This window comes from Carassius gibelio, chromosome A19 (assembly GCF_023724105.1).
Source record: "Carassius gibelio isolate Cgi1373 ecotype wild population from Czech Republic chromosome A19, carGib1.2-hapl.c, whole genome shotgun sequence".
In the NCBI taxonomy this organism is placed as follows: Eukaryota; Metazoa; Chordata; class Actinopteri; order Cypriniformes; family Cyprinidae; genus Carassius; species Carassius gibelio.
This window is the reverse complement of record NC_068389.1, coordinates 25,046,557-25,073,678: the sequence shown is the minus strand read 5'-3', so window position 1 is coordinate 25,073,678 and position 27,122 is coordinate 25,046,557. Positions and strand designations below refer to the sequence as shown.

Sequence of the window (27,122 nt, the reverse complement as noted above, 5' to 3'; positions counted from 1 at the left end):
TAGCGTGGGCGGCCCCGTGTGGCTGGAAGAACGAAACACGACACCCCGATAGAAGAAGAAGAGGAGGAGGGAGGGGGCAGACGGGGGAGACAGAGAGAGAGTTGCAAGGAGTGAGTGGAAAAAGAAAAAGTCCGTGGAAAGAGAGGGAGAAAAGTGGATCGGGCATATCTGCCTCCTCGGTTGTTTTGATTTTGTCGGCTTCGCCTCGTGTTTCAGCGAGAAGCCTTGAATATGCGACTTCGCAGCGTATATAAAGTAACCAGGAGTTCAGCGCGGACACGGTGCTCCTCCATCGGCACGACGCGCTCCGACATCTGACCGTTAAAGAGCGAGTCTGTCCGGCCACAAGGCAGCGACGAGCGTCCTCCACGCTGGGGAGGAAAAACAAAACGAGAAAACTCCAAACAAACCGGGGGAGGACGAGTGAAGGGGCTGGATTTGAGGAGGAAAAGTTTACAGAGGAGTTGTGTGTGCGATCCTGAGCTCGTCAAGAGGAAGAAGTTAATTTCATCTCTCTCTCTCTCTTTCTAACTCGCACTCTTTCTCAGTTAGCACGACTGCTAACGAAGCGGCTAAACTCTCCAACATGAAGACCCCGGGCGACACGGGTACGTTTTCCCACACAACAACAACAACAACAGATGGGTATAATCCAACTTTAGATGACTCAACATGCCAGAAACTTATTTTTAGAGAGTTTAGAGGAGTTTCACTGGGTATATGCAGCCCGCTAATTCCGTTCAGATTAGATGGGTTTATAATATTTGTATTTTAAGCGACTTTTTTTGCGAACAGACGTAAATCAGATAAATATTAAACGTCACAATGTTATATATTGTTGTTAGGAAAGCATTGTAAAGTTAAAAACTAGTTGCCAAAGTTACTTTTAATGAGTTTGGGTCTGTTTTATGCAGGCTATACAGATCTCTTCCATATTGTATGATTTATATATGTGTGTATCTGTCATTCTGACTTGTTCCTTAACCCGAAAAAGTTTGCTTTTAGAGGGAAAATCGATATTTTAGATCACACAAATTCTCACAACTATTTGACTTGGACAGTCACGTGTGTTTTAGACACGATTCACGTCAAACGTGTTTGTCAAGCTTCCAGATGCATTAAACTTTATGAGAAGTGTAAAAGTGTTTAAAGGGGTTTTTAAGCGCTTGTGTTGATCCAGTATGGCATCCACCATTTGCGAGCAACTTTCAGCCATTTGGCCCAGAGAAAGTGGCATCCCATCACAGCGCCTCTCTGTGTGAGCTGGAGGATCTTACACTAGATATTTACCCTCGATTTGTGTCTACTGTTGTGTTTAGTTGTGTCTAAAAATGTAAAGCTGACTGTCATATGACTCCAGGTCGTTAAGTTTTGTTTACTTTGTATGGAGGCTTATTTCAGATAAGCAGACAGTCACTTTTACCTGCTTGATCTGGTTGTTTGATGAGCTAAAGCCACTTTTCTGTAACCCTTAAATGGGCAGGAAAGTAAGATTTTTAGTTTTGCAGTAAGTAATTGTAATATAAAAAACAACATGTCACAGATATGAACCTTGAGTTCACTTCATGTTACTGCTAGATAAAGAAAGTGAGTTGATGCCAGTTTTTATACCAACTCATCTGAGTAGTTGTAATGTCCCACGTGTGTATGTTATCTAAAAGTAGTCTCGCACTGTAATCTGTGCCTTACAACCGCTTGGTTCATAATAACCTGGTGAATATTCATCTGGGTGGATGTAGAAATGCTGCCAGCTCATGTCAGTTCAGTCTCCGTTGGGTGTCTGAGCTCCACCAACGCTGGAGTCGTGGTCTTATGCATTAAACCATTAGCTAATTCTTCCATTCGTCCTCCCCCTCATCTGGTCTGCAGTATAAAGTAAGCCTTCTTATGGTATGGTAGAAGTTTTCCATGTTGTGCGTCGTGTCTGGGACGCAAGTCTGCGTTTTGGTGTAGGCGTGCAGAGGTGGGGTTTTGCGCACACTTACTAACTCATGTCAACTCCAAACAGAGTGGGGTTTTAAAGGTAGCAGAACTCACAAAGTGTCTGCTCCAAGTCGTTTTCATTGATCCAGAGCATTTCATTAAGATTCCCTGCATGTGAAATGCATTGCAGGTAAAAAATACCCAACATGTAGCTCAGGTAGGCTATATGCCGGGATTGATATTATCCATCACCCAACCCTTTATTTTAAGATTAGACAGCAAAGAAGGAGAAAAGAGCTTCTACAAGCGGAAATGAGCTGTACGGTTAATCTTTGTGCCATGTCAAATTGTTTCTTTTAGGCGAGCTATTCCCCGCCCAGGTCACCTAGGCTTTGTGTTGGAGCGATGAGATCGGCCTCTTTCTTTGGAAAAGCTACTTTGCCACCCAAGCAATTAAAGAGTCACCTAAAGCAGCTATTTTACTTGCTGGTTAATTGTATTGTGTTGGGATGAAGTGATTCCCACACTGCTGTGATCACATGTGAGTTTTGTCGCAGAATTTGGCTTGGGTCACAGGAAAATACATTTATTTTGTATTAAACCTGCTGTTGAAGTCACAGTGTGCTTCTCTTACTAGGGTTTATGCAAAAAGATACACTGTTGCATCAGTTATTTGTACTTTGGCACTCTTGTTTGGCCGTCAACTCTTGCCCAGCTAAGCACGATATCTTTCTGTCTGCCTTGTGGGCCAATAAGTGGCCTATTTTTGGTGCCTTTTTTCCAATTGCGTTATTCATTATATCAACAGTTTGCCACATGTGGGTCTCACATCTGGAACCGGGCTCTCTGTTGTCTCTTCCAGCGTATGAAGTTTAAGGGACCCACATGGGCAATTAGCCAGTGCTTTGGGAGGGTGGCGGTGGGTGCCATTATTTTTTAAAGGAGGGTCTGGGTCAGGTTGAGCTGAGCTTAGGTGTTGGTGTTTAATTTCTGACTTGCTGCAAGGTATTGGCAAGAGCGTGCCATGGGTGTTTCTTTTTACTATTTGGATGTTGTTGCATATTAGTATTATTTTTTGCTCTTATTTTTTTTACTTTTTTATTTTTTTTCTCTCCGAATTCACCCCAAACCCTTCAGTTTGTAAATGCAGCTTTTTCCATAACAAACCATCTAGTATGGAGGATTTAAATTGTTTCTTTTTATAAATGTTTGGATTCTTTTTAGACAACAGGTCTTGCTTTTGGAGTTAGCATATGTAATCAGGCCTGCTTACTTGTAAGACTTAACTTGTCTAGAGTTGCTCAGGAAGTGTGCATGCGATTGGTTGGTGTGTTTTATGTGGCTCGGCAGATTGGCTGTGCTTCCTGGCCTGTGTTTTTTTTCCTGGAAACCGTATAGACAAACATCTAACCCAGTCACACAGTGAGACTTGTATACTACGATATGACCTATGGTGACATATTTACTTTTTTCTTAAAACTTGAGCTTCCTTTCAGAATATTTAGAGAATTATCCGAGCAGAAGTGAAGCTTAGATCTCAGCTTCCAGATACTTTGAAGCTTCCTTGTCACATCTTTAAACTTGTTTTCCCCATTAAATAGACGTATGAGTTATTATTTTTCCTTTGAATAAGGATGACTTCTTCCAGAACTCTGTCCTAAATCTTCTGCTTAAAATACAGACTGTAATATGTAGTAGGAAAGCTTGTGATGAGTACCGGTTGTCATAGGACATCATGTTGAGTTTGTGCAAGGCATTTTCCGGCATCTAAAGATGGATTCAATCACAGTGACCTAAATCATCTCAGTTCAAAAGGGCTGGAAATATCTTCTCTTTTTATCTTTCTTCAGTCAGTCTCATTTGTTTTCCTGTCTAATCTCAGATCAATTCCTTTCTGTCGGATTCAAGCTAGTTTTTTTGAGATTCATGGTTGATCTCATGATGAGCAATGCAGTTTGTAACGGCGCGCTCATCTCTTGTGACTTCTGTTTCTTTATAGTACACAGGTGGTGTAGGGTTCAGGTGGCGCTTTGTCATCTGTCGGCACACCTTTCTTTAATCTGCATTTCAGAACTCAGGTGTCTGTGAATCAAATTGCATGCACGGCACGCTGGATCTTTGTGCCAAGCAGGTTGCTAACTGAGGTCTGAGCTCAACCAACTTGTGTTGTGTCTAGTGGAGACCACGGTTTGGTGGGAACTCTGAGGTTTTGTCGAGACTGTGGCTGACAGTTTTCCCCCCGTGTGTGTTTGCCTGTGTGAGCATGTGGCTTTGGCTGTCCTTTCAGTGTGTGTGTGTGTGGTCATGTGTAACAATTTGTGAGTTTGCGATGTGTATATTTTCCCTGACATTTTCAAGTGCGTTCCCATTCGTGCCCAGGCTTATGGTGAGGACAGTTGTGAAGTGTTAGTGAGCATTCAAGAGTTTATTTTCAGTTTGGAACTATCTGAAAAAAATAATTCCTGGGTTACTAGGTTGGGAATATTTGTTGGCGTCACAAATGCCACAAATCAGGTTTTTATGTCATGTCATATTGCACACTGCAGTGCAGGCAAACGAATTATGTCAAGTAATCAAACACACTTGTCTAAACTCTGTCATATAAAGTGTAGTTAAATCAGTTTCCTATCTGCTGAAGCATATCAGTTTTTTTTGGATTGTTCATTTCAATAAACTAGTTAAAAAATGATGCATGTGTGCTAATCTCTGTTTTATGTTTTCTTTTTTAAAATATTTGTGCCTTTTAAATCCTGTGTTTAAATGATAGGCATAAAAATTTGAGGGTTTTTTATTGGTATGCATGAATCTGAATGGATGACTGATCGATCATCCAACAACTGACTAGTCAAATTTTCTTTTCTATTAATATTTCAATCAGTTATTGTATTTCAGTTAACATTGTGGTTTGGCGGTTAGGGTCAGTTTGCATTGTAAAACTCTCTCAGACGCTACTGTTGTGCTTCGTTCAGTCGTTTCTGTTTGTTTTTCTAGATTTGTTTTTAATGCACAGTGCTTGCAATGAACTTTGTTTTCCAGGGTAACTGTAAATTGAATTTTTAAAAAAAGATGCAGCTTATAGTTTTGTCACAGTTTCAAAGTACTGTCCCCATTCAAGTGAACTGCTTCGAACTAATTCTAAAGGACGATAACTATAAAGTTAAAGATATAGTTCTAAAAATGGTTCTCAATATTAAAGAATAGCAGAGTCCACACCATAACTATAGCGAAAAAGGCACAGAGAAACGATATAGTTGGAAACACTTTCAGAACGATTTTTTTTTCAGTTGTTGAGCGATAAAAATATTGACAGCCAATCAGAATTCATCTTGCTATTACGAGATCGAGTATTTAAAGCGGCAGATGCGCTCAAAGTAAACCGATGATATCGTTCAGTGGTGTGGACGCTAATATCGTTAACTTTATAGTTCTCATTCTTGGTGTGAACGGGCCTTAAGACTGACTCTAGATTCTATCATTTAAACTATTATGTTTGTGACCAATATAAATCAGGGTGAATTTGTGACAGTGGCGCACCCCATTCCCGTAATCTGGTTGTAATGAAGACAAGAAGTCATGGTTGAAGTGTGTGTTTTGTGAGCTGTGTGTGTGGAGCACATAGTTTATTAGTGGGGCCCAGACCCCCCACATTCCACTATAATGGCTGCTGTCTGTGTTGCATTACACACACACACACACACACACACACACACCAGCCTATGCTCAAGGAGGCGGCTCGCACACGTTCCTAATTCTCACAGTTGTGTGCTCTCTCCGTCTCTTGAGCTGCCATCTTTGTGGTGACGCCACTTTGACTCGCTCCCACTTTTATTTTTATGCAACCAATTTATTTTTGCAGGCAGAATCCAGTGCTAGTGCAGCATGGCTTGGGATAGAGATACAGAGAGGAAGAGAGTCAGTGATCATGATTGATACTACGTAAGGCTCACGCAGGTTCGATCTGGCCTCCTGATCTGAGTCACGGAGGTCTGCTTGGAACATAGAGTATTTTCAGAACCTGTCAATGGCTTTCCGATTCCGTGTAGGCCTCTGAATGTGGTGGTGGAACTTTCAGCCACTTTTGCAGAACAGTGGAAATTAGAGTATTAGCAGTTGAAATTATTTGCGAACCAAATGTTTTCGGTGGGATTCTAATGTCTCGTGGTTCTTAGGTGATTTCCAGACCTTTAAAGAGTGTGGTTTAGAGTAGAACGATCTATAAAATCATGGCGACCTCAATGGGACATTTAGCCTAATTCTAACTTCATCAAGAGCTAGTGGCAGTGACTGACATGTGGCTGTGCATAGTTTGCGGAGGCCTGATGTCTGTGCGCTAATGGAAAGCCTGTAAATGAAAGACCCATTAGCAGCGAGGGAGGGGATTGGCGAGGGTTCTCGTTACTGCAGGGAGCGACTGTGGCGGCGGCTTTCTAATCCCACAGCTGGAGCCGTGGCGTGTGCCGTCAGCAACTGTGTGTGTGTGTGTGTGTGCATTTGTCTTTGGAGGAAAATGAAAGTGAAGACTGAGTCTAGAGACTTAACCACAACACAGAACTTGAAAAGAGGCAATCTATTGACTTCTCGTTCTTGGCCCCACACCGCCACCTCTTTTTCCACTCCATCATGCTCTTGATCTCTTTTGTGATAGTATGTTCTTGCTCGTTCTTAATTCTTTTTTTATTTCAACCTTCTTTCCAGATGGGTGGTTATCAGTGTTCTATGCGCAGCATTTTGTGATCGTTGTGGTACTCTACAAAATAGTGTCTAGGAAACTACGCAATACTACATCCTGATATGGAGGTGGAAAGTGGAATTAAAGTTAATGTGAAATCAAAATTGACTTCCATTTACTTTCTCAATATACACCACTGGTTTTAATGTGCTTAATCAGTACACAATTTAAAAAAAAATTATTTAAGCTATTAGATAGGACTAGTTGATCGTCATCCAACCAGAGTTTTTCTTTATTTTAAATTTGACAAAAGTGCATGCTTATTTTGCATGAAAATGTACCATCTTTAAATGCATCTTCTAAGTGTTGCATTTTTAAGGTGGTGTATCATTACCTTACTTTTAAGCAGATTCAATATTGATTAATATTTTTTTTTTATTAAAATTGGAATTAAATGCCAAATCTTGTTGACTTTAAAGGTGAGATGCAAGTCCTAGTCGTTGCCTGCTGTGGTTGGTCGTTAATGGAGGAGGTTGAACACACTGAGTGTTGCCTCCAGGGTCCCCATGGAGATATTCAGACACCAAGTCTCCTGTCTGCCACACTCTCAAACTCGTTCGCTTTTCTTTAGACATTCCACAACACACACACTTCTCAGCCAGGTCACACACATACAATCTAGAGAATCACCTGGGGCCCAGATGACTGTCTCCCGGCCATCCTTTGGGTTAAATGGTGCTTTTTCTTGCAGTTGATGTGGACCAATCACAGCTATCAGCAGGCTGCAAGGGCTGAAAATCAGACAATCATGTTGCCATTTCACGTTATCAGACATTGTATCATTGGCAAAACACAAGCTTAGGTTTATTTCAGTGCTGGCTCCACCAGTTACTTCAGATGCAGCACTCAAGGTTTGAATAACGCTGTTATGGCAACTATTTTTTGGTATATCTTTGAGTCAACATTAGCTAACTCAACAGATTTTGCATATCAGTTGAGTACCTGTCCCCATCCCCCAATCCACAGGTAAATCTCACAATGGGGACATCAACTGAGAACGTCTTCATACATGCTGCAACAAGTTGCAGAGCTTTGTGTTAAATGCTATCTTTTAGATGTTGTTACTGGAGAATTGTCTTAAATCCTGTTTTCAGCATCATAGAAATTGCAGGGTTCACCAGCGAATACGCCTCGTTTTTTCAGCATGACAGAAACTTGCACAGCTTTGCGCTGCTAGGGCTAGGTATGGCATCTGTCGCCAGTTGCAGCCACGTGGAAATGCCAGTAATAGAACAGTGATCTCCGACGACTGGACGAGGAAGAATCAGAATCAAAGCCCACAACTGGGAGGGAACATCGTAGAGAATTTAGTAAGCTGTCTTCTGAACAGACCAATAACAGGGAGCGCAGTGACTGGGCGAGACAGGCAAACACCATGTTTATTTCTCCACTAAGTCAGTTTAAGTTTGTGTTGCTGTTTTCGGCAACTTTGGAGAAGAGTCCTCCTGGTCGCTCCTGCCCAACCCTGTATGATCTGGCACAGGCTGCGTAATGGCAGTTAAAATTAGCTGCTCTGAGTGAGCTCGGAGCATCAAGGAGAAAACGCTGAGCTTTAAGATCGTAGCCAGATTCATTCTGGCTGACTTCCTCCTGCCCTTGAAGACCAGGAGGGTGAGGTTCGCTTTAGTTTCCCTCAAGTCGTCAGCATTATCATGCACAATCTCTCTGGTTTGGACTATCTCAGGTTTAAAGGTACAATTTGTAAGATATTTGCAATAAAATATCCAAAAACCACTAGGCTAATGCTATTTATTTTGTCCAGCTGATTACTAACAATATCTCTCATGTTTTCAACTAGTTGTAAATCATGAGAAAATTCCCATTCTAAACAGTGACACGGGGCAGCAGTGCAGTCGCCTGTCTATGACGTTAGTTACCCTTTGTTACCACCTTTACTGACGTAGAAACCACATGACAACAGTGTCGTGGACAAATCCTGAAGTTGCTTTGCGACAAACTTCAACTAGAAAGAGATGCCGATCTCGTTTGTGTTTTACTCGACAGGTGAGTTGTTTTGATTCGTATCTTAACAGAAAATGTATGCTATTATAACGATCAACAAAATTAGTATTATGGGGCATATACGCCAAAACGCGGGGCATCGCGTCTCTAGACCCGTGTGAGAATGCGTCTGATCGCATCTTAGCATTGACTTTGTTTTTAATCTACTCGCTCAAATCGTTGAACTCGCGTTAAAGCCATGATTTATCTTTCCGTCTGATTAATGGCCATCAGCGGTTGGGTAGAAGACAACAAACCCCATCATGCCACACTCCTTAGCATCGTCAAACCACGCGATTGTTATTGTTTTGGTAGTGTGCCCTCTAGTGGCAGGTCCTACAACCTGTACCTTTTAAGGGGATAGTTCAACCATAAATGTAAATCCTGTCATCATTTGTACACCCTCATGTCATTCCAAACCATTTACTTTTTCTTCTGTGGACCCCAAAAAATAGATATTGAAAAGTCTCCCAGTTCCAGTTTTGTTTTTATCCATACAATGCAAGTCAACCATTCTTCAGAATGTCCTCCTCCTTTCCTCAGGTTTGGATGAGTAATTGACGACATCATTTTGGTAAACTTGGTGAAAAGTTATTTTCAACTTTGAAGACCTATGCAGAGGCAGCATTAAAAACATCTAGATTTTACTTTGTGGCATTGGTGTTTTATCCGTTTTTGGGGGTTTCCTTTTCTAGAACTGGTATCTGGAACCTGAGAAATCAAGCCGATCTGCACTGGTTTTACTTTGATTGATCTTTTCTGCCCATGACTAAGTGCGAACAGAAGTGGGGGAAGGAAAAGAAATCGGTTAAAAGTTCATGTAGAAGTGGCTCCCAGCAGGAGATAAAGCCAGGATGAGAGCTTTACTCTGATAAGATATTAGAAATCCACATCTGGCTGATAAAACCTAATGCCACTATCACCCTTGCAACCTCGGTGGTTCTAATGACTTTTGCTCGGCTGCCTGAGCGAAGGCCACTGGAGTGTGTGATTTAACACTCTGCTGAAGAGAACATGATGGTTGGGACACTTTTAAGATTGAATTGTATCAATTCCACATTACCAGTCAACTAAAGGAATTGCTGTTTTCTAATTTGTTTTTGTTGTGTTTTTTTTGTACTGGTAAATCATGCTTTTAATATTTCACATTAAAGGAGAATTTACATTTCCTATCGAGTGGCCGATGACCATTTAAACTCTTAAGAGATTGTGTCAAGTATAGGCAAATAGTTAAAGGCAGACTTGTATGAAGGACAATTTAATAGATGGAGGCTGGCATTGAATAAGTGACCAATGGACCGCACATACTTTATCTTTACTGCCTTGGAAAATTAACTTATTATTTTGTATTAGCTGTAATCTAACTAACTTGATTTAATGATTTATGATAACTTGATTAGGATAACTTGTTATAGTTTTTTTAATTAAAAAATCTTTAATAATATAAAAGTTTTTAGCAATTCTAGATTAAAACAGTTATAGTTCTCTCTGTTCATTTTTTAGGCATTGGTGTTGGTTTTGTTTTAGCAGTTTTTTGGTTTGTCTGTTTCAGTTAATTAGTTTTAGCCTTTAATATGCTGAAGATAAATTGGTTAAACATTTCATAAATGACATTATTTTAATTAGTTTCAGAGGCATGTATTTTAGTTTCAGTTTTTCCAATTATATTTCAATTCCATTTTGATTACATAATATTCCAGTTCTGTTTTACTTCATTTAATGAATTTCATTGAAATTCATTTACGTTTTATTAAATTTTTTTCTTATGATATTGGCAGCTCTGTGAGCAGTGTCAAACAACAGTTTTATACCCTTGGCCTTGCACATTTGCTTTCTGTAGTAAATCCACAATTATTGTTTGATTGACACTGAACTTTTGTGCAGCTAAATCCTTGGCTTTCCCAGGATGGGATAATTCAGTTCATGTTTCATGCCATCTTAAAAAAATGTAAATATTGGCCAAGTTTTGGAACAAAACCTGCAGAAGAGTATAGTCCTCTTCAGAAGTTTAAAAATGCAGGTATTATGTTCATCATGCATATTTGAACCCAAAAACATGCTTTTCAGCCAAGTTTTCATGTGCCATATGAGGTGCACTGCAAGCTAATGTTTCAGAAAGGCTTTGGTGGTAGTTGCAGGCCTGGTTAGTGAGTGCACACGCGACTCAGGAGACCTGCACAGGCCTGTTGGTAAAGATTGTTTGGCAGGCGGCCGTCGCAGGCTGCTCCTCATGCTCGGCAGTCCTCACATAGCAGGAAAATTGGCCCAGAAACTTGCCCTGCCTGACCATTTATGGTTGATTTAATCATATCCCTACGAGGAACTCCCCTGTGACGCGTCTGGTTTCTGTCTGGGCAGAGTTGGCCGTCGCGCTGCGGTGTCGCGGACATCTGGAGCACTGTCTCCACCGCTGTGTGCCGGTAACTGGAGTTTTTGGTCTCTCTGGTGTTGACATGAAGATTGTAGACATGAAAATAACAGCTACTAGATGTTTAGCTTACGGAGCCGCAGCTGTGAAAGTATTAGACGTAGCTAATGGCTTCTCCTTGGCGATGGTGTTCGGGACACAAGGCGCTCTTCAGTCTCTGCTTGGGTGGGAAATGCCCTCACGGTGTGACATGGGTGGCAAAATGACCTAGAGCCTCGCTTAGTGCAGAGGACAACACGCGTGCAAACATTTTAAAACACTTGATCCCTTTTGCCCTCGGTTCTCTCATATTTGGGTTAAAGTGTTCCCAAAACACCTGTCCAAGTGCACAATATCACACACTTTAGATCAAGGAGACAGATTACCTGTATTTTGACTATACTGTTGGCACAGGTTGCTCGTTGCATTATTTTCATAATGTTGGAAAGTGGAGTCAATGCTTGTGTGTGTGGAAATAAAAAAAAAAAAATGTTTTCAATGGATTTAAATAGTTTAAAAATGGGGTTTAATGTACAATTTGTTTTGCACTGTATAAAAAAAAAGGACGCAATCATATGTTGGTATCATTTATTATCCTCTTCATTCATTAATTTTGGTCAATATTGGGTATTTTTATTGTGCATGCTCATTTCCCATATTTTTATATTTGATTACTGTATAATTATTATTGTAATTATAATTGTATAATTATTATTATTATTATTATTATTAAAATATTTAAATATACTAGTTTAATAACACTGTTAAATTTTATTTATACTGTACACATAATGTTGTGATTCATAATTTCTGTTTAAATGCATTTAATGTATTTACCATTTAATTTTTTTTCTTAAAATAATAGTTAGTTTTATTTTTTTATTTATTTAGTTAGAATGCTGTAGTATTAAAATACTTATCTTTTATCACTTGTTTATTATGTCTGTGGCGTTTCACTCTGTCAACTATGATTTCGCTTTCCTTTATTCTAGAGATGCCGCTATCTGTGTAAACCTGTTGCTGATTCCAGTTCTGTCAGTGCTTTTCAATTTCATTTGCATGCGTCTGTAAACTTCAGCGATGGCCTTCATGGAAATAGTCTGCTGTGATCAGTCAACCTTGACTTATTTACAGTTAAAGTATTATTGTTGTTCAGTCAAATGTGTTAGTTGTACGGTGTGTCGACAAACAAATCCTAAATTAAAACTGTCGAAGTGTTTACCTTGCAAACATGCTGTTCATCATTTACTGGACCTTGGCCCGTGCATTGATGTTGAAGTGATATTGACATCATATTTGGTGAATTGTTGCAGTTAAAAACGTTTTTAGAGCGACAATATAACTTTAATATTAATGCATAATAAAGCCTACTTTATTATATATTAAACTAGCATCCATTTTGCAACCTAGTGCAATTGTAAACCTTTGCGCTGTGGCGACGGCATTTTATTAGCATAGATGGAATATCAATAAAATTGATTTGGAAGCATATAAACTGGTTGTAGTAATTATCTGAGGCGGCTTCAATGCAGTATAACTTATTGAAGTCAATTGTGTAAGCAAATTTCATTAAATGGCTGAATGTATGTATCAGTCTCATCAGTGTCCTCGAGAAACTCAAGACCGTTGGCCTGACCCTTCAGTAGGTAACTAGAGATCAACAAGCAGAGCATCAGATTCAGCACACCTTCTCCAGTTAGCGCCGCACCAGGGGCTCGAATGCATCAGAGAGGTTGTTATTTGCTTTGGGGGTTATAGAGATAAAGTGGAGGCATTTAAATGCCTGTTAGGGGCAACAACCCTGAACCTTTACCGTCAGGGTTGGCAAGAAGATGCATGACTGTGTTATGGGTAGACAAATACACACACAGTGCATTATGTAAGAGTGCATAGCGGTTGATCCTCTCTTCTCAACCTGGGTGTCTGTTGGCTCGCTCTCTTCATATCCTCCCCTATCTCTGTCTGTTACCGCTTTCCAATGGGGCTGGTGCCAGAGCTGGAACCGGTGCTCAGCCAAGACTGGCGCTCGTTCAGAACCGGCTCATGTTTCCACTGGCAGGGAGCAGAACCCTCGACGTCACCAAGAGCGACATATTCAACTTTTTAAATTTTGTTGTTAATGTTTTTTATTTACTTTAACTCTTGACGGCTTTTAAATATTGGCTTGTTCGCAATGCGTCCGTGCCGCATAAACCAATCTGTATTTTGACAGTACAGCGAGAGTATTTCAAAAGAATAAAGAGTCGTCCGCTCTTGCGATACTTTGATTTCATGTGTTGATTGGTCTGTGCAGCGCTGATGCATCAATGCAAGCCAAATGGCTCCTTTCAAACTCCTTTCAAATTGCACTTTGAGACCAGCAAGGTTTTGTGGACATTTCGGAACCAGGATCTGGGCTCTGGCTCAGGATTTTTTATGATTTGTATTCCTAATTGGGCTCCGGCACCAGCCCCAGTGGAAAAGCGGTGTATCTGTTGTCCACTGATCTCCTTATTCTGCTCTGTGTGATTTGAATGTTTTTCCCATGTAAACATCCATTCACATTAAGACTGACTAGAAATATGAATTCTAACAATTTTCTATTTTGGCAAAAAATTAGAGCAATTATTATATAAATAATAATACTTATCATTATAGTTATCGTCCTTGGTGTGAATGGCCATTTAATACATCTTTAAAAAACAACAACTGATATTTAAATGATTTTATGTATTTATTTTCTGCCAATGTTGTTAATATTAATGGCAGTTCATCTTAAGTTTGATCTATTTTTGTTAATGGTTCAAAAGTTCTTTTTTTTTCTTTTTTTTTCTCAATCAAAAGAACCTTGAGTTTGACCAAACAGCCTTTGTTGAAAAGTCAGTGAAAGCCTTCTTACAATTTTCCCTAAATAGTTTTTTTTTTGTTCATTTATATTTTTGAGTGACGATTCAAACTAAAAGTTGAATCAGTGATTCTTTTAAACAGGCCGTTGAAAAGCAACGATTATTGGAAATGAATCACAGCACCTCAAACAATGTTGGCATTTCTGATTCTTGAGGTTTAAATTGGAGATGCTATTATAAATAGCTCTGTCTTGTGTCTTGACACTCTCTTGTAATCTGTGACAAACAGTGGGCACAAAACTGCTGGTAAAAGTGTTAATTATCACGATTTTCTTGGAAATGATTCATTTTGTGCCGATAATATTGTATCATAATATCGAATATATCATAAATAGGCATATTTCAGACAGAAAAGCGTCTGATTGTGTGCATCTAAACCAAGCCTTCAGGTATCACCCAGATAAGTCGTCTTAACTCAAATTAGAAGGTGATATCCGTTCTGCCCTGAGAGAATGTGAGACACACAAACATGCAGGGTTTTGTTGTATTTTTGGTCGGGAACGTTCTCATTAGCACGAAACAACACTGACTCATTCTACGCAGCTCTGATCAATGCAACCACCTGTCGAACGGACGCCAACGTAGCCCCATATCATTCGGCCGTCTGTATTTTTCAAGGCAGACTAACATTGTTGGTTGTAAGTGGAACATTTAAGCAGCAGAGCCGCTCGTGGTTCTTTTATATTACTCATCCTGCACACATTCACACTGGCACACATTTGTACCCTTTTTTTTCCTGTCGCCATCATCATTAGTAGATGGAGAACGACCTTTTCCTCTGCCTAAATATAGAGCCCACAAAGAATAGGAGGAAGGGAGGGAAGTGGGGGAGAGATGGAGAGAAACAGAACGAATGAGCGCGGGGGCCCTAAACATTTCTGAGCCTTTAAATACAGACCAGAGGACGGCGTTTTTGTTTTCTTTTCGTACTTGCGTCATGGCTCTGCCATAAAAAAGAGCTGTTGCAGCTGAACGCTAATCACAAACAGAGACAACGGCAATAGGTGCTGTTTTTAGAGACTGTTTGGCACAGAAAGGGCAAAAGAATGATGTCGAGGCGGTAGGGGTGTAACTGTATACAAACATGATGGTTCAGCACCTACCTTGGTTTTGACGTCACTGTTCGGTATGGTTTTGGTAAAGCAGGGGATAAAGACTAAACACAATTTTATATATATATATATTCAGTGGTTTACTGAACAAATGGCCATGCATTTCACTCTAGCTGAAACATGCTGAGACTCCTTAACCTGCCAATAAACAAAAATAAAACAGCTCTGAGGACATGTTTTAACATTCAAAGTATTATATTCTGTATGTTTATGAATAAAAAAAAAATTATGCAAAGCACCAGGCTTTTACATCACGCGAAAAGACCGCGACACCGCGCCTGTATGCAAATGCCAAGTAATTATATTATAGATAAAATAAAATGTACACAAAACTGTATTTTACTGAAGAATGCATCAGTTCGATGGTGCTTAGAACTGTTCTCATGAAGAGAAGACCTAAAATCCCAGTGATAAATAACCCAACTGCTGGGTTACGTCTGAACCAGGGTCTGAGTAATATAAAAACTACCTAAAAATTGGATTATGTCTGACCCAAGAGCTGCAAAACAACCCAAAAGCTGAGTTGTTACATTTGGCCCAGGGGCTTTTGACCCTATAGTGCCAGTCTTCCTATAGGGATCCCTTTTACATAACTAAGGTTACAATTAACTGCGAAGCTCAAACTTAAATTAAATTACTATTTTAATAATTACTACTATAATAAACACTCAAATTAAAATAAAAATTATATGCAAGCTTGTAAATTTCACATAATGCAGATTTTAAATCATAATTTACACAGTCCACGCGTTTATTTGCGAGCTGTCACCATATGAAAGAGCGCCAAGACGCAATCTATTGTTTGAATATAATACTTGAAGTTTCCAATGAAGTTCCACTTGTACAGTGGATAAAACAACGCTGTATTTGTTCGGTACACATGCGTACTGACTGGAAAGACCCATACCAGAAATTTTCGGTACGAATACGTGTACCATTACACGCCTACAAGGCAGATATTGGCGTCCAATTTCCTCAAACTTGTGTGTAATGCTCGGTCAGATGTTGGCCAGCCGGTTTGTTTGTTTGTTCCAGTACAGTTAGTACAGGTGCTATCATGTAAGGCTTATGTCATATTGTTTTTCTAAGCGTGTGTTCAGGGCCCTGTCGAGTGAGGGTTTCGTCTGGCGGTCTCCTGACTCCATACCCATTAGTGACAGTAACAGTCAGAGAAACAGAGGTCCCAGCAGAACCCACAAACACCAGGGGACGTGCCTGTTTTAGCTGTTATTGCGCTTTGATTGAGTATGTTTGTGTGCACGCGTTAAGTTGTCTTGTGGACTTGTGGTCTTATGTGAAAAAAAAGAGTGTATTATGGCACACTGGTTTGTTTGAAAGTACCTCAAAGTGGTTTCTTGTAAAGTCATTCCTCAGCCTTCCCCAGAGTCTGACGTTTAGCCCTCATCTGGGGTTTATTTTATGTCTCTTCTTCTTATTAAAGGATGTCTACCTTTTTATCATCACCATATTGCCAATTTTTGCTTTCTCGTTCATTTTTTTGTAGAGCAAACATCCCTGTTACAGTTGCTGGTTAGAGATTTGGCTAAAGTCAAATTGTGTTGGGTATAGTAAACATTTTCAATATTTTTGATTAAAATATTAAATAAAGACTTATTTTTAAGCAACCACCTAGGAATAGCAATAAATAGACTTAAAGGGATAGTTCACCCACACATGTAAAGTTTGACATCTTCATATATTGTACAATTAAAAACTTATTTGATATAATTATATACAATTCATGTGTTTTCAAACCTTTAGACTGACGGACTTCTGCAAAATACAAAAATTGGTATTTTGGAAAATGTTTTGTCCATAAAAACAGCTTTGGATCCCACTGACTCTCATTGCATGGACAAAAAAACAGGTGTCTTCTTTTAAAATAGAGTCTTCAGTGTTTCAAAGACTAAAGTAAGTCATACAAGTTCAAAACTACATTAATACCTTTTAATATTTGGTTAAACTGTCCCTTTAATCTCTCTGTTGATTAGAATCAAATTTACTGGATATTTTAGCTTGTGTGTTTTGATTTCATTAATTGATTAATTGCATTCAGCGTTTTCTCTCTCTGCTATACGTGTATTTATAGCACTAAAGTGTCTTGTTGCTAGGAGATAGTGTGGGAGTCAGGGACCCAACACATGAGAGAGACAAAAAGGTATAAGAGTGGAGGAAAAAGGCGCACTTCTTGTGAAAGCTGAATGACAGATACACTCACGCATATGCCGTGAGTCAGCGCTGACGCGCACACACTGTGGGATGCTTTGCGTTTCTATGTGCCCACTCGCTCAGTGGAGGTCTGGTCCCACAAACACACAACTAATCATATATGAGCCGTTTAGTGTGACATGTCTTGGGAAAATTGGCATGAATGGTGGGAAATGCATTCATTTGACTTGAAAAAGGAGCCAAAATTACAGGACCAATGGCTTTTTTTTTTCTTTTTTTTTTCTTTTTCGACTATTCTATATCATTTCTATTGCATTTATGCCAGCGTTTCCTGAATGTTCACCACACAGCAAAAGGAATAAAGTCGTTGAGTTTTTTCTCAAGTCGTGAATGAGTTTGCAGTTGTAATTGAATGTTTATACTTTCGCTAATTAATGGCAAGTTGATTCTATAGCAAATTACTGTTATTAGCTGGTTCTTTTTACTAAATTAAAAACATACAGTGCAACCTGTGTAGTCAATTTGCCGGAAGCAGAAGCACTGTCTGATTGATGATTTAAATGACTCTTATGAGCTGGTCTAAAGAAACCTGAGGTACACTTCTCTGAATGAACTTGCTAAGTGGTTACTGAAACAATGTCTGACTCTCATTGAACTGTTATTAGAACTTTATACATGAGCCAAAATTGTGTAGGCTATTTAAAGTTTGTGAAACTTAAATCACTGACTTGTTGCTAATATGACTCTGTTGTTTACCACAAGATATCGAACTGATCTGCTGCTTTTTCCAGTTTTATATCTCGGATCTGCCAGATCTCTCAACCAAACATCTCAATCATGAGTCAAGCCACATTGCCGACTGTTCAGCAGTTGTCACGGACAGTTAGTACCAGCACACGGTGTCCAAATCATCTACCGCCCCCCTGCGCAGCGTGAGTCCCCGCAGCACATGTGTGCGGTTGGCGGCGGCGGTAATGCTGAGCTGTTCTGTGTCCGATGCCTAACACTGTGATAAGCTTTATTAGCAGCCAAGCTCTAAACCGCCTGAAAGGGGCAGAGGTGTAGAGCATTTGAGTAAATGTAATTAATTATTGTACGTGAGTATCTTTTTGGATACTCTGTAGTTTTACTGAGCATCAAAGCTACTAGCAGTGTTTACTCTACTTCACTACATTTTTGTAACTCCACTACATTTGTAATGAGTGTTGCAATTACACATTACATTTCTCTTGGCACCAGGCTTTTTCTGCAGCAGTTTATTTCTGCTTCAAAAGAAGTGACATCTGAAAGTACTACAGGTGCACCTCAGTAAATTAGAATGTGGTGGAAAAGTTTATTTATTTCAGTAATTCAACTCAAACTGTGAAAAATCGTGTATTAAATCCAATGCGCACAGCCTGAAGTGTTTTAATCTTTGGTTCTTTTAATTGTGATGATGTTTGCCTCACATTTAACCAAGTTATAGCACTTTTCTTTATCATTGTTCTTTTGTTGTTTTGATTGCTTCTATTGTCCTCATTTGTAAGTCGCTTTGGATAAAAACATCTTCTAAATGACTAAATGTAAATCAAGAGTTTTTAGTTTTACTGGCATGTCTCTTTGATTTGTGCATCTTTGAGCCTATATTTAATATTAGTAAAATACTTAAGAACTGTCAAAATTAGATTGTGATGAGAGGGGTGGGGCTGAGAGCCGTGGGAATGGACCTGGTTCCCGCCTTCTCCTTCCCGACCTATGAATGTTTGTTACACAGACACTCTAAGACTTTTACTCAAGTTGTTTTGGAGTAATATTCTCTGTAAGGTACTTTGTCTCCAGTATGGTTTCAGGTACTCTTTACACCTCTGGAAAGAGGTATTCCAGTGAACACCACAACACGTCATGCACCAAGACCCTCTCGCTCTCTTTTGCGTGCGAGTGTGGGAATTGTGCTGTTATTTTCAGTCGTTCCCACCTGACATAGCGTGCCTGAGAGATAGAATCTTGGTTCATTGTTTTTTCTTTCTTTATAGGACATTGTGTCTAATTTAGAGCAAGTAGAAATACCTCACCTCGTTTGGGTTGAGTCTGCAGACTTTGGCATATTTGGACGAGTGTGAAAAAAAAAAACAGGCAAACGTTCTCTGGTGTTTCTCCGATGTGTCTGACATGCTTGTTTCAAAGAGCTTTTCCGCTGTTTCACGATGTCACGTTGACTCAGCGTTGTGTATGGATTCGTAATAGGTCTGTCTTTAGCACGTTGTGTAACCGTCTGTCCATGTTAATGTCTCAAAGAACATTTTCTGTAATGAGACAAAAGACCCTTAAAGTCATGGCTGTGTTTTTGTGTCGCCTCCAGCAGCCTTCTGCTTATTTTTCTGCAAGTATTGAGTCTAATAGTAGAGGCTGTGTACCATCTGTGTGTGTGTGTGTGTGTGTGTGTGTGTTATTTTGACTACTGCCTCAAGGATTTTGGATCAAAGCGCTTGTAAGCTAGACACCATGGCATTTCTTACAGCTTATTCAGAATTGGAGGGGACAAATAGAACTTGCATACAAACTTTTACCAGACTAAAATCCAGAGAGTTAGTCTGCATAAAGGCCTACAGCCTTGGAAACCCATCATTCCCTTGGCTTAATGTCATTTAATAGACAGCAGAAGTAATACAACCCCTTATTAATCAAGATAAGATGTGGTGAAACATGCCCTCACCAGACGTTGGCTAGATTGCATGGAAGTGGCAAGACTCTCAAGAGTGTTTTGTGTCTGACCTCTAGGGTTTGCCTTCCCAGACTGGGCCTACAAGCCGGAGTCGAGTCCTGGTTCCAGACAGATCCAGCTCTGGCACTTCATCCTCGAGCTGCTGCGGAAGGAGGAGTACCACGATGTCATCGCCTGGCAGGGGGATTACGGCGAATTCGTCATCAAGGACCCGGACGAGGTGGCACGACTGTGGGGCGCCCGCAAGTGCAAGCCCCAGATGAATTATGACAAGCTCAGCCGAGCGCTCAGGTAAAGACTAAATCTGCTTATAAAATCCCATCGCAATGGACAATAACCCATTCTGTGAATTAGAAGTGTCCTGTTAGGACGTCTGCCACTTTAAATACACGCGCTTTAAAGTCAGATGGATTCTGATTGGCTGTCAGTCAAGTAATTCAACAATATTTTCTCTCTCTTTCATTATCATTAAAAGCGGATGCCGCTGTTGCAATAGAATTAGAATGATTACCAACACTTAGTTATATAGTTAGCATTATAGTCATCCTTGGTGTGAATAGGCCTCCCAGTATACAGTTTTTCCTGCTTTTCCTTTTTCTGTCCTCGTCTGTCATGCGCAATCTGTCCAGTTGTCTGTTTGTGTGTCTCATGTTATTCAATACTTTGGACCAGTCACCATGGCAACCTGCTGATGCCCACTCAAACCTACTGAACCTGCCTTCACCATCCCAGAATACTGGGACCACTTAGCGCTCATCAAACATCATTTACAGGACCAGTGTGCGTCCTGTACTTCCGAGAACTCCTTTCATTTCTCAAAGAGACATATGGACATATGAATGAAAGAGGGAGGGAGAGAGGGGAAGAAAAGAGGGAATAGAAAGCTATGTATAGTTCAGATGTGAACCAGAAAGTTCTTCAGTGTCACAGCAGAGATCTTGGAGGGAATCTGCTTCTGTTCAACACATGTGGACACAAAACATGTCCTTAAAAAAAGTTAACTCCGAAAAACATACATTCTACTGTAACCACAAACTTTGACTTATTCAAGCACCGTTTAAGCTGGCCTTCTTCATTTGTGTAATTGTGAATTTTGGGGCTCTATATTTGGAATATATCTTGGTACTGAATTTACTGAAATTAATATTTATGTGGTCCTTTTAAGGTGCATCAGTGAATCTGTGGTATTAACATGGTAAAAAAGAAAGAAATGGTAATTCCATCAGATTCTTAAGTATATAATTGCATTTTAAAAGAGTTTTGAATGAATGTAACTTGAAGAGATGATCAAATATGTACACTTGACTAATTTCATTATGCTTTGTTCAGTTACCAATAGCAGTAGTTTCAATTTAGTTTACAGATTTTACTAGTAAATCTATTCTGCAGATTTCTTTGGGGGAAATGTTCAGCTTGAATCTAGTCATTAGGGAAAGAAAGGCTATAAGGCATTCTCTCTCTGCTCAGTCTTTTCATCCATACCTAACAGGTTGCACGTGTTACCTAAAATTCAGACACCATTCAGACAGATTTCAGGCTCCACAGGCGTCCCTTTGTTGAGCTGTTGAAAATGAACAGACTCCAGACCAACACACAATGCAAAATAACATGTAGACACTCGTTCTGTTTACCTGATAACCTGATGCCGCTTGTAGACCATCACATAACCAGACCGTTGCTTTCATAATGAATGTCGTCCGTGTTAAGCTCAGTTAAAGTTAACAAAAGTTCATATGGATGAGCTGTTTTACTCAACAGCGTATGTATTGCATGTATGTGAATGTCTGCACAACACGCGTGTGCAAATACAGACAACGCTTGAGAGATCTCGTGCTCTTTTGAAGCACGTTCAGATGCACTTCAAAGAGTATAATGCATGTGTACGTGTTGTGTGTATGCCCTTTTCTCTGTTGGTTGAGTATGCGCCTGTGAACTTTTCAGTGCCCCGATTCACACATCATGTCTTCTCACACATGTACTCTCCGCACCCTCATTGACGTCTTAATTAAACACATTGAAACCATAAATCACCTCAACATCCAAAGCTTCAAATAGCCATGAAGTCACGTATCTGCTCTGCACATATCTAAATCCGGTTGGTTGAATCCTTTCATGTATGGGAGAAATTAACATGTATGTTATATATAATAACCTTCAATGCTCCTTAATGGTACAGTAAATACTTCAAGCTTTAACTGAAAAGGGTTTGGTTTTTCTCTCTTTGGGAAAAAAGACATTTTGCATGTGATCATTTCACATGTAGTAGTAGTAGTAGTAGCCCTGTGTGTGTACAACACTTTACTACAATTTTGGCTACACAAAAGATTATTAACAGATCTGTAAAAGATGTGTTAAGCATAAGAAGCAGTGAGCATGTGATCTTATCCAGGTCATTTGGATTTAATGTAATATGCCGTTTGAATGACAATTTTGTTATTTTAAAGCCAGTCTAACTAAAGAAAGAATATAGTGAATTTAATGTTAAATATTAATATTGATATCATTTATAGATTTACAGGTATTCAGAAGTGAATTTAAAGTGAACAATTTGGGTTTTCTGTCCCAAGTTTTCAGTTTCAGCCAAGAGCTTTCATTTTTGATGCATCACTTATTGCAAGAGAACTTATGTGTTTGAAAACTAATCAAAGCTGTTTTTATTTTGATTAAATGTGCAAATTCAATTCTTCTGTTGTAACATTTTTATCTTTGAACTTGGCTTTGCAAAGTTTAACAAATGCAAGAATGTCAAATACATAAAAATGAACGGCCTTCAACGAATTGTGACTCCTCATTATTGTTTTGCCAATTGTGTAATCATGCCAACACTGTCTCCGCAGATACTACTACAACAAAAGAATCTTGCACAAGACCAAAGGGAAAAGATTCACCTACAAGTTCAACTTTAACAAGCTAGTGCTGGTCAACTATCCGTTCATTGACATGGGCTCTGCAGGTGAAGACCCCTGCATCATAAACTCAGTCTTTCTCAAACCAACACATTACGTTTGATGTACAATGCAAAACAATTATTAACATTTCTCACCCTTTCTTATAGGTTCTGGTGTTCCACAAAGTGCACCGCCTGTCCCATCTGGTGTAAGCAATCATTTCCGCTTTCCTCCATCCACACCATCTGACATCCTCTCTCCTAGCGAGGAACTGCGCAGTCCTGGTGTCTTCAGTGCTGTGCCTCGACGCATTGCTCGTGGCTCTGTCTCCGACTGCAGCGATGGCACCTCCACCAACTCGGAGCTTGAGGAAACTGGCATGGCTCCCAATGATGACCGCTCGGCCGACCGTGCCTTCAGAAACCTGCTCCATTCTCGCTTGTCCCACGACGCTCTGTTCCGTGTCTACGGTGCACCGCCAAACCCAACTGGGCTCCCCAGGAGTGGGCCCCATGCGCCCCCACACAGGGTCCACCCTGATCCCTTGTCTCCATTCCCAGTGTCCCCTCTCCCAGGACCCGGAGGCTTGCTGGGTCCTGTTCTTTCTCCAGCTCTCTCCATGACCCCTACATCTCACATGGCCTACACACCTTCTCCATCCCTGTCACCCATGCTGGGCTCTCACTTCTCGTTTAATCCAGAAGACATGAAGCGCTACCTGCAGGCTCACACTCAAAGTGTCTACAACTATCATCTGAGTCCTCGTGCATTCTTGCACTATCCCAACATCGTCATCCCCCAGCCCCAGCGCCCAGACAAGGGACTGGGAGGGCCAGCGGGTGTAGGTCCACACCTGTCAAGTCACCCTCTGCACCACCAGGCTGAGGAGCCTCATCTTTCTCCATTCAAGTTTAAGTTACAGCCGCCACCACTGGGTCGCAAACAGAGAGAAGGGCCAAACCCGGCTGGAGCGGGACATGCTCCAAATTCTGGAAGCACTACTGCTTCCTTCTCTTACAGCGGGGAGCCTGGTTCAGCCTCAAACTCTGCTTCATCCGGAATGATGACCAATAACTCAACCCCAGCTGGTCCACCGAAGATCAAGGTATGTTCACCTTTTAAAAAAAATTACAACTACACTGGCGCTCCTTTGAGAATCAAAATGGTTTTCTGTAACACTCATTTTGCTTCCTTCGGTAGGTTGAGCCTATCTCAGACATGGAGTCGGAGGAAGAAGTTGAGGTCACTGACATCAGTGAGGAGGAGCATGAAGATGACGAATGTGATGTCTTTTCCCCTCCCCACCCCAATGGTGGTCTCGCCCCTCCACTCAACCACGATCGCATGACTGATGATGATGATCTTGAGGAAGACGTCTTCAAGACCCCAGCTGCCCCTACCTCAGGAGTTGGGGCAAATCTTTTAGGTCTTAAAGTAGAACCCCGAGAGCTAAACCTGGGTCAGGGCGCTCCCATTAGCCCCGGGGGTACACGCTGCATCCCTCTGAAGCTACGTTTTAAACGCCGCTGGAGTGAGGACCAGCGAATGGAGGCAGGAACCGAAGAGGCTGAGGACAAGAAGAGCAGGGCAGAGAGGGAGGAAATTACCCAGGAGGTGGAGCCTAAACTGGGCGAGGAAAATGGAGACCGGAAGAGTCCGGAGACTTTGGCGGCACCCCTGGGGACAGGCCAGAGGAGGGTGAGCTCTGAGCTGCAGCGAGCGACAGCACAGCTGTCTTTAGAAAACAACATTTGCTGAAGAGAGCGTGGTCAAACACAAACTTGCCAACACAGAGCTGTCCTCCTTCAGGGCTGAAGGCAACTGTTGCTCTCAAATGTTACGTGAAGACCAGCCATTCAAACCACCTTTCAAACTTCTGAACATCCAGGTTCACTCACTTCAAAAATTTGCAACACTAAAAATATTAATACTGACATTTTTTTTTAATGCATTTTAAGTAACAGGTCCACTTTCTCAAGTTTGGCCAGAGCCACCTGCTTACCAAACCTGTCCTTTTTGTTTGCTGCGTTAGACTAGCACAATCCCACTAATCTCATTGAATTAGGATTTAGGGATCAACCCAATACTTTTTTTTTTTTTCTTTTTATAAATAAAGTGATTACAGTAGTGCCTAAAAAGGACGTTGATGCACCTCTGTAAAATCTGAGAAAAGATGGTGGTGATAAATTTTTTTTGGTCTTGTCATTCATACCCATGAAATTTAGGGTCACAGGCAAGTGGACATCGTCTTTTTTTTTAAACAGACACTCTAGGATGAAGTGAAAAATGCAGGAAGGATGCTGGCTGACCACACCCCACTCAATCATAGTTCTCAGACTCTGCGATTACAGACGCTCTTTCTTGTGTTTTGCATACCAAGATTAAAGTCCCAGACTTTTTGCAGAACCAGCTTGCCTTTCGCTCTCAAACCATGACCTTCATGTCTCTGCCTTCAGAGCCATTAATGCTATCGTGCTACCGGCCTTCACTCCCGGCTCAGGACACCAACTTTACCAGCTGTCCAGCAAGTTCAGCGGCTGACGGGACCACTCAAACAACCTTTTAACGTATCTTAACACATGTATATACATTGGGGGATTCATTTTATATAATTTAGTCCATCTTTGACCATCAGCTGGATGACAAATTATAGATCACATGATTATTCTTTCTCCAACATGTTATTTATTTATTTTTCATAATGCAGTTGTAACGCTGAGGGAACGTTATAGGAACATTTGGGCAACGTATCAGAGGGCGCTTTATGGTTTTAGCTTCGTGATCATCCCTAAAGCCACTTTAACAATCCTGTACACCCTGCTGTTTTATAAAGAAACGCAAATCTTCATGGTTTGTTGGCGGTAAATCTCAGGCATACCTCCCCACATCGCTTTCCTCTATTCAACAGGTTGTCTTTGAATATAAAGCCTTCAGCTGAACAAACATTGTGCCTTTTTACAGAAGACTGACTGCCCACAATGCTTTCAAATGGGTTAATTTATCGACGCGTACCAACTCCCATAAAGAAGAGGCCTTAGAAACATGACCTCAAACACTGCATTTAATGCCTTATTTAGTTTTGTACCTTAAAAGAAACTATCCTAAATAAGATTTGCATTAAGAGTCCATATATTCTCACTTTTTTGCACGATAGTCATATATATATATATATATATATTTGATAAAAGAACAAACGCTGGTTTTGATACAAAATTCTATTTCAGTAGTTAAATCTATATGGTAACTCGGTTTAGTTTCAGGGCCCTACAGTGCTTTACTGTGGAAAAATAAAAAACTGTTATAGAAAAACTGACCAATCGTTGAGAACCCCGAATGGCACAGCTGTACTCGGTCTTATAAGGTCTACGTATAGTTTTAACTCGACCCGTCGCATTTGCGTTCTCCATCTCAGTCTCTCTGCAGTGTTTTAGTTGTAGGAGGCTGTTCTTTATCTACGATAATCAAGATTGAACAGGTAACACATCCTTTTTGGCTACGGCCAGCTCCATTTGTAGCATGGACTTCGTAGTCAATGACGTCCTCGAGAAAGGGACCTCACCAAACTGACAACTCGACCGTAGACATTCAGCCCCTGAGCCCTGATCTCAAGTGGGAAGTATAGGACCTGACACACTTAAACACTCATTTTTTTCCCCCTCTTTTGACTTTTTTGGAGTTTGCTTGGCGGCCTTACACAGGTTCAATATCTGTATTTTAACTGACAGCTGCCTTATTTGTTAGAAAATACTTTGTTGTCCTCTCGCTCTCTATTTGATATAAAAATAGCTGTTTCATTATACCTTTTTTGTTTATATTACCATTTATCGTTTTAATGTTGATATTGCTGGTATTTCATTTGTACCCCTTACCTGGATTTTAACCTGTTTAATAAAGCCTATTCCTCTACCCTCTTTGATACCTTGATATAAAAGTGCTCTGGCTTTGTGTTATTGCTGGTTTTTAGTTGTAATTTAGAAAACCAGGTTAAGAGGGAGGGAGACATTAATGTCTTTTTTTTTTTTTTTTGGGTGTGTACATATATAAATATATATTTTCCATTTTGAGGGGATGATGAGGATGATGATGATGTAAGAAAAAGACAAATATTTCTTTGTGTTCAAGGTCTCTCTCCTTTTGCTTCTTTCTTAAAGCTTTCCATTGGTCTCTCGACGGTTATGTAATACTTTGTAAAGAGAGACAAAACTTGACGTTAAAAGGAACCATGCATACTTTAGTTTCTCATGTGGTTTCTTTTGCTCTTGTAATTAAAACTGTAATCAGGGTTCATTAAAACAGGTAAAAACGGA

The 27,122-nt window shown here is 40.3% G+C and overlaps 1 protein-coding gene across 2 annotated transcripts; it reads left to right on the top strand.

The window, feature by feature from the left end:
* Window positions 1-27,122, top strand: LOC127935382 (ETS domain-containing transcription factor ERF-like). 2 transcript variants are annotated; one of them, XM_052533185.1, is made up of 5 exons: window positions 1-608; window positions 19,984-20,218; window positions 22,765-22,880; window positions 22,983-23,920; window positions 24,016-27,122. In XM_052533185.1, the coding sequence occupies exons 1-5, from the start codon at window positions 587-589 to the stop codon at window positions 24,571-24,573; spliced, it is 1,869 nt and encodes a 622-aa protein (XP_052389145.1). In that variant the 5' UTR covers window positions 1-586; the 3' UTR covers window positions 24,574-27,122. The 2 variants fall into 2 exon arrangements, with proteins under 2 accessions (XP_052389145.1, XP_052389146.1); XM_052533186.1 differs by having other exon boundaries at window positions 44-608; window positions 19,999-20,218.

Bases quoted from the DNA above. Each gene is read 5' to 3' on its own strand.
- LOC127935382 (XM_052533185.1), top strand. From the start codon at position 587: ATGAAGACCCCGGGCGACACGG. The intron at 20,219-22,764 runs GTAAAGACTAAA...CTGTCTCCGCAG, and splicing joins AAGCTCAGCCGAGCGCTCAG to ATACTACTACAACAAAAGAA. The intron at 23,921-24,015 runs GTATGTTCACCT...TTCCTTCGGTAG, and splicing joins CTGGTCCACCGAAGATCAAG to GTTGAGCCTATCTCAGACAT.